This window comes from Scyliorhinus torazame, chromosome 13 (genome assembly GCF_047496885.1).
Source record: "Scyliorhinus torazame isolate Kashiwa2021f chromosome 13, sScyTor2.1, whole genome shotgun sequence".
NCBI classification, from domain to species: Eukaryota; Metazoa; Chordata; class Chondrichthyes; order Carcharhiniformes; family Scyliorhinidae; genus Scyliorhinus; species Scyliorhinus torazame.
In genome coordinates, this window is record NC_092719.1 from 41,764,187 (window position 1) to 41,781,884 (window position 17,698).

At 45.7% G+C, this 17,698-nt stretch overlaps 1 protein-coding gene across 1 annotated transcript in view; it reads left to right on the forward strand.

Moving 5' to 3' along the window:
* LOC140387801 (protein monoglycylase TTLL8-like) overlaps positions 1 to 17,698 on the forward strand; it is a 134,491-nt gene that overhangs the window by 26,218 nt on the left and 90,575 nt on the right. The window contains exons 8-9 of the mRNA XM_072470928.1: positions 5,569 to 5,648; positions 9,236 to 9,364. Of these exons, the coding sequence (XP_072327029.1) occupies positions 5,569 to 5,648; positions 9,236 to 9,364 (209 nt within the window). The remainder of the gene's footprint in view (positions 1 to 5,568; positions 5,649 to 9,235; positions 9,365 to 17,698) is intronic.

Consider the following 17,698-nt stretch of genomic DNA (forward strand, 5'->3'; position numbering starts at 1 on the left):
ATCTCCACTTCTGACCTTATGATGATGGAGGGAGGATGAAGCTATTGAAAATGATTGGGCCTAGGACACTGCCCCAAGGAATACCTGAAGCAATATCCTGGGGCTGAGATGATTGGCCTACAACAACCACAGCCATCTTACTTTGCGCTGTGTCTGACTATAGTCAGTGTAAAATTTTCTTTCTGATCTCCATTGACTTTTATTCCTTATTTTTTACTAGGGCTTCTTGGTGTCACACTTGGCCAGTGCATCCTTATTGTCACTCTCACTTCACCTCTGGAATTAAGCTTTTATTGTCCTTGTTTGAACCAATGCTGCAATGAGATCCCGAGCCAAAAGGCCCTGGTGCGACCCAAACTGGTCATTGTAAGCAAATTATTGCTACGTAAATGCCTCTGGATAGCATTATTAGTGAGACCTTCCTTCACTTTGTTGATGATTGAGGGTCAACTAATTTGGTGATAATTGGCTGCATTGGGATATCATGTTTTTTGTTTCTATGTTATCAGGGCCTATAACCTTTGTTGTATCCTGTGTAATAAGCCATTTATTGGTATCACATGGAGTGAATTAGATGAAGACTGGCATCTGTGCTGTTGGAGATCTCAGAAGGTGGCTGAGATAGATCAGTCACCTAGCGAATAATTGTCTTTTGCACAAATGTGCTGGGCACCCCATCATTGATTGGAGTATTTATAGAACCTTCTCCACTGGTTAGTTGTTTGATTGTTCTTTTTTAAATATGTTTTATTGAAACTTTTTTCCCAAACAACAATTTTTCCCCTCTTACAAAGCAAACGCAACAATAATACAGACATTTTTAACAATACAAGTTGTTTGATTGTTGATCACCATTCACAACTGGATGTGTCAGGACTTCTGCACTCTTAATTGAGCTAGAGTTGATCCTCAGGCTTGATGGTAATGGTAGAGTGATGGATATATCTGACCATAAAGTAAAATATTGCATTGGAATAAAATTCTGCTGCTTCTGATAGCCCAGAGTGCTTCATAGATGTCCAGTTTTGAGTTCCTAAATCTATCCTATTTAACATGGTAGTCTTGATAACATGATGCAAAGTGTCGTCAGTGTGAAGATGGACCATAGAAACAGAAAATAGCAGCAGGATAAGACCAGTTGGCCCCTTGAACCTGTTCCACAATTCAATATGATCGTGGCAGATCCTCTATCTCAACACCATACTCCAGCTCTCTCTGTGTGCCCCCATTGATGTCTTTTGTGTCTAGAAATCTATTTATTTTCCTCTTAAATAGATTCAGTGATTTGGCCACCACAGCCTTCTGTGGCAGAGAGTTCCATAGATTCACCACCCTCTGAGTGAAGCCATTTCTCCTAATCTTAGTCTTAAGTAGCCTATCCTGTAACCTCAGACTGTGACCCCTTATTCTAGACCCTGCAGCCAGAGAGAACATAATCCGTGCATCCTGTCTGTCCAGCCCTGCCAGAATTTTATACATTTCAATGCGATCATCTCTCATTCTTCTAAACTCCTGTGAATACAGGCCTAGTTGACTCAGTCTCCTCAATTGACAATCTGCCACCTCAGGAATCAGTCTGGTGAACCTTTACTGCACTCCCTCTATGGCTAGTATATCCTTTCTTGGGTAAGGAGACCAAAACCGCACATAATACTCCAGGTGTGGTTTCACCAAGACCCTATACAGCTGCAGCAAGACATCTTTGCTCCTGTACTTAAATCCTCTTGCAATTAAGACCAATATACCATTTGCCTTCCGAACTGCTTGCTGCATCTGCATGCTTGCTTTCATTGACTGGTGTACAAGGACACCCAAGTCCCTTTGTCTAACAACATTTAAATAATACTTTGCCATTCTGTTTTTCCCACTGAAGTGGATAACTTCATACTTTATTCATGTTATATTGCACCAGCCATGTATTTGCCCACTCCTTCAATTTGTCTGAATTGCCTTGAAGCCTCTTTACATCCCCCTCACCACTCACATTCCCACCTAGTTTTGTGTCGTTGCAAAACTTGAAAATTTCAATTTGGTTCCCTCATCCAAATCTTTGAGATATATATTATAAATAGCTGGGTTTCACACACTGATCCCTCTGGTACCCCACTAGTCACCACCTCCCACTCTGAAAAAGGCCCATTTATTCCATTTATTCCTGTTCTATGTTTCCTGTCTGCTAACCATTTTTCAATCCATGCCAATGTATTACCTCAATCCAATGTGCATTAATTTTGGATGCTAACCTCTTTTGTGGGAATTTATCAAAAGCTTTCTGAAAATCCAAATGCACCAAATCCATTGGTTCTCCTTTATGTATTGTGCGAGTTAAGATTTAACAAACAAATCCCAGTATGTTTGTCAAACATGATTTTCCTTTCATAGATCTATGCTGACCTTTTCTAATCCCGTTAATATTTTCTAAGTGTCCTGTTATCACATCCTTTGTAATAGGCTCTAGCATTTTCCCTGATACTGATGTTCGGCTAACCGGTCGTAATTCGCTGTTTTCTCCCTCCCTCATTTTTTAAATAGCAGAGTTACATTTTCCATCCTCCAACCTGCTGGGTCTGTTCTAGAATATACAGAATTTTGGAAGATGACAATCAATGCATCCTTTATTTCCATGGTCAACTCCTTTAGTATCGGGCGTCAGAGTGGCGCAGTGGTTAGCATCTCTCGGTCCTAAATGATTGGCCCCTCACCTGACACTGTTCCCTCATGATTTAGACTGTAATAGTTTCAGGTATTGCCCGCGATAGACATATAGGCCTGGAGTCTCCACTAAGTGCTCCTGCCAATGGAGAATTGGAACTTTGTCCCACTGGTGCTAAGAGAGTCGCTGGTATGGAGATTTTCATGGCTTGACTATGTAAAAATATGCATAGTGCCAAACACGCTAATTTCCCAGCAGTTACTGGGGTCGGGCCGCCATTTTGAACGGGCTCCCCGTGACTATGGACTGACCCCCTCGCCCCCCCAACCACAATGCAAATGTTGACCTCTCTGCTGATAAAGGGAGCACCCCAAACCTTTCATCAAGGAGGGGTTCGAACCCCCAGCACCACACACTCATGAGGCTGATCCAACTCCCCTCAGCCAGCCCCTCCCCACTTCAGTCCCTGACCTGGCATTGCCAATGAGGTTCTTCCCCTGGCACCATGGTGCAGTGACTCCCTAGCTTGGCACGATGGCTCCCAAGTGGGAACAAGGGGGTCAGCCCTATGGTCATGTGCCCCTCTGCTGCTGCCAGGCTGTAGAGGGAGGATCCCCCAAGGGTCCTGGGGGTCCATCGCACCAGGACTGCGCTTGGCAATACTTACACCGAAGCCTGCCTGATGGAAATCCCGCTGTGAGGATAGGCTCATAACGGGGAGACGGGGATTTGGGTTCCCAGCTTGTTAATTGTATTCAAATCGATGTAAATCAGTTGTTTGCATGTTCCTGCCGTCACTGGTTGGGAGGAGCGGAGACTGGAGATGGGTCTGCCATCTGGCGCTGATCCCGATTTTGGCCCGACACGGGATTCTCCACCCGATCGGAATGCCTGATTTTAGTGGCGGTGAATGGAGAATCCCGCCCATATGTTTAGGCTGCCAGACAATTGGTTAGAACTATGCTATAAGTCACCTGTTATTACGTGTTTGAAGCACATCATGGGGATAGTGTAGAAGACCACTCTGGGCCACTTCTGTCTCCAGTTTGCTTCCCCTTTCTGCAACAAGCATTTGGCTCAACCGTGAAATATTTATATATTTATGTAAAAATAAATTCTAATTAAGGGGCAATTTAGCTACCCTCCATATCTTTGGGTTGTGCGGGTGAGGCCCACGCAGGCACGGGGGTGCAAACTCCACACAGCAGTGACCCAGGGCCAGTGAACTGTGAAATAATCATTGCTAAGATTGGAAACTCAACATCTAGAGGAGTTCAGCTGTGAATCCACACTGTACCACTATGTGGCTCTACACAGCTACAGCCAGGAGCTGATTCCTGGTGAATGTGGTAGGGCATTTCACAGTGAGTGGCAAAAGCTATCCACCACTTGCCTGCAGTTTTAATGTTGAGCTGCTTTCTATGACACCAGATTAATGTTGGTATAATTTTTAAAAATTACTTTTTGTGATTGTCGCCTCCAGGTGTCCTTTTATGGACCTCTAGGTTGGTTGCTTGTAAACGAGGTAATCCTGAAATTAGTTGGCCTGATGTTGAGGTTTCTGATTTGGGCCTTAAAATTGACACTTGACTCTTTACGACAGTTTTTAAGGACTCTAAACTTGGTGACCACTGGGGTTGCCTGTGCAGCGTCAGAACCAAATGTGGTGCTGGGCATGTTATTGGTGCAGTTGGGTTGTGGGAGGTTGGCCTCCTAAGTTGGACCATTTTCAACCATGTTCCAGTTAGAAATTGAGTGCAACAAGGTCCATTTTCTCAATTGGCAGATGGTTTGTGGAAAAGGTCAGATTGTCCCAGGAAACACGAGGAGAACAATTTGGGGCGGGAAACTGATGGAATCGGCACCTACCTCATCGAACTGCAAAAGCAACAAGATGCTGCTGCAATTTTGCACAGAAAATGTTGAAAACAATGGTGTGGAAGTTTGGGACTTCAAAGTGCCTGGTATTCTACTGAATTGTTCTATTTAAACTCCCTCCACGTGTCTGCGTGGATTTCCTCCGGGTGCGCCGGTTTCCTCCCACAAGCCCGAAAGATCTGCTTGTTAGGTGAATTGGACATTCTGAATTCTCCCTCCGTGTACCTGATCAGGCGCCGGAGTGTGGCGACTAGGGGATTTTCACAGTAACTTCATGTCATGCCATGTCCCCGACCACCCAGAGGTTACAATGGTTCTGCCCCCCCCCCAAAAAAAACAATTGAAGGTTTTTCAAAATCCGTTTGATATATTGGAGTGGTTTGATGTATAATCCATTTGCTACAAAGCAAGCATTGCTGACAGTAAGAATGTTGTTTATGGTGTGGGAGGTTTTGTTTATGAATATACCATTCCTGAAAAATGAACGACACCAGGATGATATTATTCCCCTATGCCGTTAAATCAATTTCTGATGAGAAACATGTAAATCTGCAAACCTTGTTCAGTTACCTGTATTCCCTATTATAGATAGTATCATACAGGGAGGGAGAAGGATTATTACTGGAATGGCAACACTTCTACTAGAAACAAGAACAGGCTTGCAACATAATTGAATATGTTCACTACCTAAATACTGTTGTGCCTATATAAAGCTGAGCTCAAAGTAATAATTATTAATGGTGAAGAAAAAAGTAAATTTTCTCGCCTTGGAGTAAGACAAAGAAACTTGATGCATTCTGAATAATCTCCTGATGCTTTCGATGAAAACCCCATCCATTACGCTTTCAGAATTCGATACCTGCCAGCTCAGTAGCTAATACAAGTACAAAGTTAGGAATGGAGGAAAAGTAACCATTCTAATAGAAAGACATTTGCAATTAAAGCAATTTTAAAGAATTGCATATTATTTTGTGGCTTATCTGAGCTGCCTTCATGCCAACAATTCCACTGAAATTTAATTTATATTTTTACATTAGGTGATGAACCTTTAAAGCTTCAGGAAGAGGAGGAATCCCATTTTAACTTCAATAGTGCAAACAACATTCATCATTTAGTGGTATGGTAAAAATATCAAATGTTTAACAATATTTTACTCTGTTATCTATTGGGTTTTTCAAACCCAGGCTCGTGGCCCCCGGGTGGGTCCCGGGCGGTTGTCGGGAGGGCCGTAGAGTGGTCGGTTGTGGCTTTCCTGATCATGGGAAAAAGTGCCCAACGGCTGTGACTGGCTTTTAAGAATGCCGGCCATGGACAAAATCCTTGATTTTTTTCAAAGGATGCAGTAAGAAGTTAAATCATCAGTTGAAGTCCTTAGCAGAAATGTAACATTGAATGACAAAGCAGGTGAGATCGTGAGGATCAAGCAGGCTCAACTGTCACATTAAAGTTAAGCAGTAATGGTGTGTCGTGAAGGTCAACCAGCGTCGCTTGTGAAGGTCGGCCGATGTTGGTCGTGAAGGTCGGCCATTTGGTAAAAGTGAGTCCTGAGGGTTGGCTGGTTGGTAAAAGTTGGTCCGGGGAAAGAAAATTTGAAAACACTGATCTGGATGAAGCTATTAAGTGAATTTCTTTCAAATTTAGATGGGCTGGAAAGGTGGTTTGCTCCCATGGGGGTGACAAGGTATTTATTGAAATAGCTCTCCTGTGATATACAAAATTACCTTTCGTTGACTCATATTCCAGGAACTCCTATTTTAACTGTGAAGAAAGTCTATTGCTTTTACTTGACAGACCTGCTGAGAGCAAAAATCACACCAATGAGCCCAATGCTAATTTAACAAAACCCTGCATCGTGGAAAAGCGAGTTAAATCTTGTTAGCATTAGAAAGTACTTGTACTGATTTATGAAGTTCCCCCTCAAATGAGTAAATTGCACTTTATGCAATCATACAACTTGAAAAGTTCCAGCTCCTGCTCCTCCTTGCACACTATTAATGAACTTACCTGTCTGGTGGCGTTACATCCCAGGAAAACATGTTGGTCTGATAACCTGAATGGAACACACAAGACTGTTCCTTGTTGAACAGCCCAATTTCCCAGAGGGGTCCAAATACATGTATTAGGCCTCTTATTAGCATGTTGAAGAGCATGGGGCGAAATTCTCCCCCAACGGCGGGATGCCCGCCGACTGGCGCCAAAGCCGGCGCAAATCAGACGGGCATCGCGCCGGCAAAAAGGTGCGGAAGTCTCCGCATCTTTGGCGGCCTAGCCCCAACATTGAGGGGCTAGGCCGACGCCTGAGGGATTTCCGCCCCGCCAGCTGGCGGAAATGGCGTTTGTTGCCCCGCCAGCTGGCGCGGAAATGCGGCGCATGCGCGGGAGCGTCAGCGGCCGCTGTCAGTTTCCCCGCGCATGCGCGGGAGCGTCAGCGGCCGCCGAAAGTTTCCCGCGCATGCGCAGTGGGGAGAGTCTCTTCCGCCTCCGCCATGGTGGAGGCCGTAGCGGAGGCGGAAGGGAAAGAGTGCCCCCACGGCACAGGCCCGCCCGCGGATCGGTGGGCCCCGATCGCGTGCCAGGCCACCGTGGGGGCACCCCCCGGGGTCAGATCGCCCCGCGCCCCCCCCAGGACCCCGGAGCCCGCCCACGCTGCCTGGTCCCGCCGGTAAATACCAGGTTTGATTTACGTCGGCGGGACAGGCAATTCCTGGGCGGGACTTCGGCCCATCCGGGCCGGAGAATCCAGCGGGGGGTCCCGCCAACCGGCGCGGCTGGATTCCCGCCCCCGCCCAATCTCCGGGAGCGGAGACTTCGGCGGGGGCGGGGGCGGGATTCACGGCGGCCAACGGCCATTCTCCGACCCGGCGGATGTCTGTTTTAGGTGGCCACCTTAAATATCTGCAAATTATCCAAGGCTAATGTGCCTTTGGATGCATCATTGATATCTTGAGGCAGAGGGGGTAGCCCTGACAAATTAACCATTATTACTACTGTTTTCCACCTGTAAAATGGGTGTATTTCCAATGGGTGAAACAACAGGATAATTTTGGTGTAAAACAATGGCTTGGATTTTCAACCACCATCCTGTCCAAAAATGGCAGCATAAAAATTGTAAAAGAAATGGAGAGACTACTGATGGTGTCCTTGTGTTGACTTGATTTTTCTTTCCACCACATGTAAATTATACTTTCTCTTCTGTACTTGTTTCTGCTGCCCGCAGACACTGCCGACTTGGGGCAGAAGTGGAAGATTTCCAAAGACCGTTCTGAAGGGAGAGGGCCTAAACCGGGCACCTCTCCCTCCAATTAGGCCATGTTCCCCTTTGTTAGACGTTGGCTCAGCCTACTATAGTCTATTTAAAATTTCTCTCCAATTTTTAGATTTCTGTGCTCCTTTAACCTGACCTCCACTTTGGCTGTTGCAGGATGGACTGTTAGAATTCTCACTAGTTGTACAGGTGGGCTCCAGATGTCATGAGCCTGTCCTGCACACATTGTGACTCCAAACCCAGAGGAAATAGGGCAGGGTCGAGGCATTAGGTAAAGGACAATCTGGTTCAATGGACTCCTAAGTCACGGGAAGTGAAATGACATAAGAAAGGCTGAATGCTTTCATTTAGATTCTATCAGATTGTATCAAAGATCTAAACCACAAACGTATTTATAATTCTTAAGTAAACACTGCAGAATTGGCACCTCCAGATTCTCGTGTTTGTAAGTCACAAAGGTGGGGTACATCATATGGTAGTTATCTGCTGCTCTCTTGGACACATCTTGAAGGCCTTCAGTTGTGCATTGCATTGGGGATATTTGAGGCAGGATTGCAAGGACTTTTTGGTGTTGATACCGCCCCAAACTGTCCCATCTCTTTTTTTTATGTTAGCAAGGAAGGGAAGCAGACACGAAAAGTTCCAGCTCCTGCTCCTCCTTGCACACTATTAATGAACTTACCTGTCTGGTGGCGTTACATCCCAGGAAAACATGTTGGTCTAAAAACGTGAATGGAGCACACAAGGCTTGGGGCAGCACGGTAGCCTTGTGGTTAGCACAATTGCTTCACAGCTCCAGGGTCCCAGGTTCGATTCCGGCTTGGGTCACTGTCTTTGCGGAGTCTGCACATCCTCCCCGTGTGTGCATAGGTTTCCTCCGGGTGCTCCGGTTTCCTTCCACAGTCCAAAGATGTGCAGGTTAGGTGGATTGGCCATGATAAATTGCCCTTAGTGTCCAAAATTGCCCTTAGTGTTGGGTGGGGTTACTGGGTTATGGGGATAGGGTGGCGGTGTTGACCTTGGGTAGGGTGCTCTTTCCAAGAGCCAGTGCAGACTCGATGGGCCGAATGGCCTCCTTCTGCACTGTAAATTCTATGAAACAGGTGGTGGTGTCTGCTGGTAGAATCCAGCAATTGGCAAAAAAAAGGGTCGAGACCCAATGTATCAACATCTGGTGCACAAACTTTGTACCTGCCAAATTGTGCCCGTTAATCACTTCCAGTGGGGGCTGAATGTCAAGCCTCAGTCGTCTACTTTAGTAAGTTACCATTTGAACTTAATGACAAATGCTGCATTAAATAATGGAGTTTGAGTTCAGGTGAAGTGGACTGTATTATAGTCTGTGGAAATGTAGGCCTTTTATCAATCCATATTTCCATTTGTTCTTAGCTAACTAGTGCACTAATACTTTTGTGATTGGATTTACTATCTTATTTCAGTCAAACATGCTATCAAAAGAAATTCCCTACTTCATCTGGACAGTACGAAGGAATGCAATTGACTGCCATTATTTACACAGTGACCAAATGATAAATCATTACGCCAAGAATGCATCTTTCACAACCAAAGTAAGAAATATTCTTTGGTTAAATGCAGTTATTATTTATCAGTAATAAAGGACTCACTTAGCATGAGGCATCCCCATGGTCCATTGATCATGAATAATTCAGTTTATTGACTTTTTACGTTCCTTTGCCCTTCGTTTTCCTTCTCCCCTTAGCAAGAGCTGTGGTTAGTTGGAGCCACAAGCTCCTGTTGTCAGCTTTTGTTTGTGCTCAGTCAGCATGTGGTCCAATTCTTCCTATTCATTCGGCAGGAAATACGGTTCTGCATGATTTGTACTGTGTTCTGAGTCACCGGAAAGATGATTGAAAGCAATTAACCAGGATGGGATATGGATTTTAATTGGAACAAATGTGTGGCATGTATTTTGGAGTAGGATGACGTGACACTATTTTTCAGCAAGTTGGTGGATTGTAATAGGTTGATATCCAGCCTCACAAACGCAGGGATGACAGTGCTCAAATCATTCAAAGAGAACCTTTGTCAGACCAAAGCAAGATCACCCGTGTCAGAGTAGGTTTAACTAATTTCTCCTAAGCTGAAATTATTTTTCCTGACCCTTTCCTGATGACTGTGGCTGGTAGGCCCAGTTGAAGGTCTTTGTGGACGGGTGCAAGAATTGTGTCACCTGGTCCCAAAAGGGAACATCTTCCACAGTTCATTTTGTAAAGGGGCCAGTGGGAGATGTCACATTTGATGATGATCAGCCATTTGGCTGCAGAAGAATCTGGATATAACCTTTATTCCTGTTTCTTTTAAATGAAAATTAGGGTTAACATCTACCTCGCAGACAGAAGGAGAGTTGTGTGTTCAAGCTGAGCTAAATGGGCCATTCTGCAGAACGCTGCGCTTCTTCACATCAGACAATGGAAGGCCACCCAAACCTACAACGTTTGAATAGCCCTATACACTTTGAAATATCTTTACTCGGAGGATCCACCCATGGGGCTGATAGCCAACCTGATTAGCAGCTCCATTGGCCAATAAGACGTCTAGTGGTCAAATATCAAACTTCCTGTCCTTCTACAGGGTAAAGGGCACATGTTTGGTGTCATTGTATAAGATTTGTTGGCAGCAGCATGCGAGAGCCTATGCTGGTCCACTTTAAAATGTGAGCTGACTATGTTCAGAGTAAGCTTTGTTCTGTGTCAGGGACTTAGTCCACTGACATGGACACTGTGGGACTCTTTTTTTGACACAAGGTGGAACTGAGGTTAGGTTGAGAGGTGAGATTTGCTGTAATGCTTACTTTATATGTTCATTTTTGACGGTGAAATGAATCAGCTTGAAAATGTGTAACTGACATTGTCACATTTAAGGGTTGATCAGCCTGCCTTTCAGAAAATTGGAAAAGAGCACATGAGGCTAGCTAGGAGGATCATGATATCCAGTTCCTATAACCAGGGTATCATTGTTACACCTTCTGCTATTCTATAGGCAAAAATGTACAGTCTGGTAAACCCTGATTGTTAGCAATACCAGACCCATTCACAAGGTTGACTGTTGGTGCTGTTACTTGAGAGAATAGCTAGAATAGATATAAAATTGCAATTATACCAAGGGTGACATAATTGCACCCATAACGCTTGGAAGATCAGTTCTTGTGGAATGTTTGAAATACTGATTTCCCGAGTGGTAGGAGAGCAGTGATGCTGGGATGTTGCTTCTGTGGATTTTCTGAGCCAAGGTTTCCAAACAATGTGGAGCTGTTATTAAAAAAACTAGTTAATTACAAAGTAACTTACAAATTCAATCTGGTTTAGATACGTTCTCGGGTTAAGTAGCACTATCTTAATTTTGCAGTTGACTAAAACTGCCCTCTATCTACTTGTATAAGAGCCTGACATGTATAGCAATAATATCTGTGATTTGAAACAGATATTAAGGTTTTTTCCACGTGGTCTTCTTTAACCTTTCCAAGTAGGACAAACATAGACTTGATGAAATGAGGCCAGAAATAAATCAATTACTATTTTATAACACAAGAAAATGAGCATACAGATAGCTGTTCCAGTTGAACCAGTTTTTTTCAATCTCTACAAGTTATCTAGCACTAATAATGCAAAACAAATAATACACTACACAGAACCATATCAATAGATCTCAGAATGATGCAACCCCAGAACTTTGGAATGTTGTAATGTACGAAATATTGTAGCCAATTTGCATATAGCAAACTTCCATGATCAGCATTGTGGTAATGACCAGCTAATCTGTTTTAGTGATGTTGATTCAGGAATACATTTTTGCTAGGACAATGGGGATACTTTCCCTCCTCTTTTGATATAGTGCCACACAATCTTTTATATCTGCCCATCTCATCCACAGACAGCACTTCCAACAATGCAGCACGGCACGAGAGTGTTGGCCTTCATTTTTGACCTTGAGCAGTGGAGTGGGACTGGAACCCAGAGACTCAGAAGCTGGAGCGGTACCAACTGAGCCACTTGCTGATACCAGTGAGATTCAGCACAAGCTGCCCCCAGAGGCAACTCGCGCAAACAAGGACTTAAGTTCAGGGCCACCAGCCACTTCAGGAGTGGCCCTCAGCCAAGTCCCAGGAGGATAGGTTGGAGCGAGCTGTGAGTGGGGGAGGGGGACCGAGACACCGTCGGCTATGGATCCCATTTAGAAATTTGTCTGGAGCTCAGAAATTTTCAGTGGCCCCAACAGCCACCAACCAGGTTGCCTAAAGAGCAGATGTTTGGCCCCTAATACACAGTTACATGTACTGAGCACTCTCACTGGTCTTCTGCTATCTGGTGATTTTTAATTAACAGTACCGCAGTTCTTTTTAATTACAGAATGTGAACAGTGCTCCAGCAGGCCCCCAAAATTGTAACATTATAAGCTTTGGGAAGGCTGCACGTCTCTTGATTATATAATAAAGACAAATGTTTTTCCTCCCTTTTTGACTGTCACCTGCAGATACTTTCTGACGGGGGTAATTGGCTATAAGTACTTGTTGCTATCGTAAACAGGAGACTTCACATTATCGTACCATAACCAGGAAATTTAAGTGACTTGGATCATTGGTAATAGTGAAGTGAACTTTAGATTTAAGCACAGCCACACTACCTGTTACCAACTGTTCATTTTAAGTTTTTTGCCACAAGGGGAGTGTTGGGGCTGGATTTTCATTCCGGGGTCCCAATTCCAATGTTGGGATGAATTCCAGCTTGGCGACCTGGTGATATTGACGTTGGGGCCCTGGCAGCAATTCTGGAGATTTGAGTGGCTGCCTTTGGGGAGCTCTGTCCAATCAAGGGCAGTAGGCAGGCTCCTGAGGCTGGAGGACCAATAGAAGGTTCACCAGCACTGAATGGTCATCGGTCACATTGTCAGGGGTAGGGGCTTCAGATATAGGCGGGAGAAAGAGATGGAGATCTTGTTCCCTGAAGAGCATTTACAGATTTATAAATGCAAAGTGACCAGAACTGCCAGGCAGTCATTGTACAGGGGTAACTCCTCAACCACATTGCCAGTGATCACAGCTACGATCCTATGGCTATGCCGGATGAGACTGAATGCGTGATATCTAGGTTTGGCAGATGTTGACAATACTTTGATTCATGGAAATAATCTCAGAAGGGAATGAATATCCAAGCCTTTGATTTCATGTACTATAAATAACCATCATATTCATCCCTGTACCACTTGGATCAATGGTTTCTGACATAGACTGTGCGCAGTATATTTATCTTAAAACATAGTAATTTAAGTTGCAAGATAGTACTTCTATGAAGATTGGTTATTACGATTAGACTGTTGTCTGGGTCAATGAACCGCCAAAGCTTTGGAAATAATCTTCATACACCACTGCGTTTTAAAAGAAATGTACAAAGCTTGAGCTCATGTTGATAACCACTATCTCACTGTTCGACATGTTTTGTTTTGGAATACCTATGGAAACCAGAAGTCAACAATCTTTGTATCAATTTCTCGGAATAATCTTTTCTGTAGCTATAGCAACATTTTCATTCAAAGATGCAGTTTGGCATTCTCATCACTCGCTGTCCTTCGCTTTCATTGAACCTTGTTTTGCTTGAAACATTTTCAAATGGTATAGTCTGAAGTAGTCGTGACATCCCTTTGAAAAATTGGCAACAGATGAATAACCAGCTCAGTGTAGAATTTGAGTTCTATTTTAAAGTTTGTTTATTGCTGCTTAGATTAAAAGAAAATGCTTTTGGTGTGGCCTTTTAATGTAAAAAGATTTATACCTTCATATGACTCATGCACGACAGTTTGCAACTGGCATATGCCAGAGGAGAATTATCTTTTTCTGAAAAGCAGCTCAAGGCCTCTTCAGGCTGATAATTGCAGGGAATCAGTCTGTCAGCCTCCAGTTTTGTCAACAGCCAGGCTTGCCAATTGGACTGGGCTTTGTTTCTGGCAATGTGTTACACCCTTAGGCACAAACCAAAAAGCCCCGAATGAAGTGTGTCCGGTTCTCAGTTTATCTTCCTTTCCAAGTTGCAGACCATAAATCACATCATATGAAACAATCAAATAATGATACTGGCACCATTTAAAGCAAAAAATGTAAAACAAAAATACAATATCTACCGTGTGCAATATAAAATGTACCATGGTATACATGTTTATTATGTTTATAGAAACATCTTTCTGTATGTAAAGAGTACTGCATTAATGCAAGTTTTAATAGGAATTATGGGCGGGATTTTCTGGCCAATCAGGCTGAAGGGATCTTGCGGTCCTGCCGACGGTGCACCCCAGCCGCTGGTTTCACAGCGGTGAAGGGTGCGTTCAGCTGGAAACCCCTTTGACAATTGCAGGACCGGAAGATCTTGCCACCCGCCGAAGGCAAGCTGCCCTCTGCCGCTGCAGGATGCACCGCGAAGGGGGAGGAAAATCCCACCCTATAAATGGGCTACTATTTTAAAAAATCTGTTAGTCTGAAAAAGATTTGGATGGCTATTGAGTTGAGTATAACCCTTTTAAGTACTGTTTATCAGGCATAGCAGATAGGTGGAGAGAATGGGGGAGAGGAAAGGAGGAGCTATGGAGTGCTGAGGGTGGGCACTGATGCACGATCAATGACCACTAAAGCGAGGTTGTAGTCCAACTGAAGGCTTTAATAAGCTAGATGTTTCCCCCAGCAGCTCAGGTACAGAATGAAGGCTGCTGGGGCGGCACGGGTTCTTATACCCCGCCTAGCAGGGCGGAGCTATCATATATTCTACCAATAGAAAGCATACAGTTTCCACCAACAGTGCTTTAGCCTGTCAGGTACCGTAATACCTATAATACCATAGGCACAAGGAGAGCAAAGGTGAGTGTAGAGCGGAACGAGGAGAGGAGAAAGGACACTGGTTAAGGGGAGAGGAGAAGGGCTGAAGGGAGAGGAAAGGAATAAGGTAAGGGGAGAGGAGAGGGGCTGAAGGGAGAGGAAAGGAGATGTTGGGCATGGGGACAGGAGCGGGAAAAGAACGTGGAATGGAGTTCCTAACATTAAAGGTGACATGCTAAGAATGAATTGTAAATGCTAATTTCTAAATAATATACATTAAAAGTTTTGTTTACATACTATTATAATTGATTTGGTGCTTAATTTCATTTATTTTTATTCGTTCAGGTGATGAGGCTAGCATTTAAAGCCATCCTTAATTGCTGTTGAGAAGGTGGTGGAGAGCAGGGAGGTAATGTGATATAGTTCATGTGATGTGAGAACACCCACAGTTCTGTTAGACAGGAAGTTCCAAGATTTTTTCCCAACGTCGGTGAAGGAATGGAGAAATAGTTCCAAGTCAAGATGATGTGTGGCTTGGCAGAGAACTTGCAATCAGTTGGTGGTGCGCCCATCCATCAGCTGCCTTTTTCTAGATGGTGGAGGTTGTGGGTTTGGAAGGTGTTGCCGAAGGAACCGTGGTGACTTGCTCCAGTAAACCTTGTAGATGGTACACACTGTTGCTAATGTGTGAGTGGGAGCGAGGAGGTAAGAAAACTCTGTAAACTTGTTGGGCTTGATGGGACATGCTGCCTGGGCCGCAGGGAGTAGCAAGGAATGATTTGGAGCCAAGTCTGTGCACTTGGGATGTTCCCCTCGAGATTGGCGGGCCTGGCTCAGATCGCCATTGCTGCAATATGTTATTTAAATGTACACCTTGGGAGCTACTTACAGGCTCCTGGATGTTCACTCTGCTCACTGTATCCTCTAAATGCTCAGAGAGCCTCGGATGTTGTGGGAACCCACCCAACCGCCCCTCTGGAAACCCTCGGACCCCTGCAGTATCAACATTGGGATGGGCATGGCCATGCCCAAAACCTGGCCCACCAGATGTTGGCACTCAGTGCACTCATCAGAAGTGTAGCCTCAAAGCAGAGAAGCAGGTGTTTAGCAGTGTTTACCCCACGCAAAGGCACATGGACTGTGGCCTTTGGCACCCTGCCCTCACGAGTAAACAGCCCTCTCAGAGTAGACGCCTCACCAGTGGCACTACCACTTAGCCCACCCCTCAGGATCACGAGATGTCTCCAAGCGCTGCATGTTCACCTGGCCCCTGCTCCCATCCATCTTGCCCCCAGCCAGGAAACCTGACCAGCTCCCTGTCACACCTTGTGTGTCACACCCAGGCCCCACATCAAACCGCAGCTAAGGTCCCAGCAAATGCATACTTCCCTCGCTCACTCCCGTCTGTAGGGTCTGTCCGCACAGAAGCCTCTAAGCATAGAGACGTTTGGTAGCAGACGTGACTGTCTCCACCACACAACCAGTTGCCACGCACAATAGACCCCACTGGGGGAAACGAGAGAGGCAACAAAGCCTATCACTGACATGGGTTGTGGCAGCCACCGGTGCCACCATTGACAGGGACGAGTGTTGAGGATAGAGGCTCCCCACATCATGGACCAGGTGCCACTCACTGATGGGGACAGAGGTGCAGTGCGGACGACAGTATATCGAGAGGGCCAGATGAGGTGTGGGGTGGGGTGGATGTGTTGAGGGTGGCGCAGCAGTATAAGTCAGGTGACATATAGCCTGATGGCTTTGGATGGTTAAGGGAATATTCATTTTGCTAACATTCCCTGTCTCTTTACTGCTGCCCCACAGAGAATGAATTTCGGGGCACAGCCAGCTATGCTTGCTATCTACCATCTGACGTTGCGGATGCACAGAGCTGGAAGAACAGGGCCAGCTCAGGGAGGACCCTGCACAAGAGAAGCCTGTCCCAGAACAGCAGGGGCCAGCCGACCAGGCTCAAGTGCTGGCCGTTCAATAGGCCGAGGAGGAGGTGCAAAGGAGGATCCGCATCAGGGCATGTATATACCGTTGGCGCCTGCCCTGGGGATATGGAGGAGATCACCCGGTTCCGGTGGCTGTCAAGATGATGGGTGCCCTGACCTTTTATTCATTTGGATCTTTCCAAGGCTTGAGTGGGGACTTGTGTGGGATCTCACAAATGTCCGCACACAGTTGCATCTGAACTGTTATGGATGCCCTATGCACTCGGGCATCAGATTATATCACCTTCAATCTGGACCAGGCCCACGAGGATGCCCAGGCAGCTGGATTCGCTGGCATTTCCCAGATCCAGGATGTGATCAATGGAATGCATTTCCCCCTCCAAGCACTGGTTCAACAGTGAATGCACTTCAATAGGAAGGGTCACAGGTGACAACTTACCACCCTGCTCTGCCCACTGCTCAGGAGATGCGCCAGTGTTAGGTGAGGGGGATTCCGAAGCACCGAGGTGTTCCAGCACCTCCTCTGCAGGAGGCACTGGCCCCTGCACTGCCTCCCCCCTTGGAGTGCTCGCTGGCCTCCGGGCTACACCCTGGCATAGAGGTGAGGTTGGAGTAAGCGGCGGATGCACAACCGTCACCTGGCCTGCCCTCAGCCCTGGCACACTGATATATATCTCTCACTGCCCTGGTCATGTTTCTGTGTTACTCACTGCCCCGGTCATGTCTCTTTGTGCATGTGACATTTCCTCTGTGACTGGCCAAGGTCAGGCAGCACCCGGGCCAATGCTCTTAATGCCCTCAGACATGACCCATTGTGAATGGGCCAAGCTCTGGTACACTACAGCAATGTCAATGTGTGCCTGGGACATGTTTGCCTGTGACTCGACTGCTCTGTTCTGCGCCTCAGATAGCGACAGCACAGTGTGCCCCAAACCTTGGATATCCTGACACATGGCTCTGACTTCTTGCCCGAGGCCTTCCACCGCGGAATGAACGGTTCAGTGTTGGCCTGGGTACCATGAATTGTTGGCACCATCTCCAGCATCTGAAGGCGGTTGAACTTCTCCATCTGTACCTGCAGGTGTTGGAAAGTTGCTGATACTCTCTCCTGTAGATCCTGGCTCTGTGTC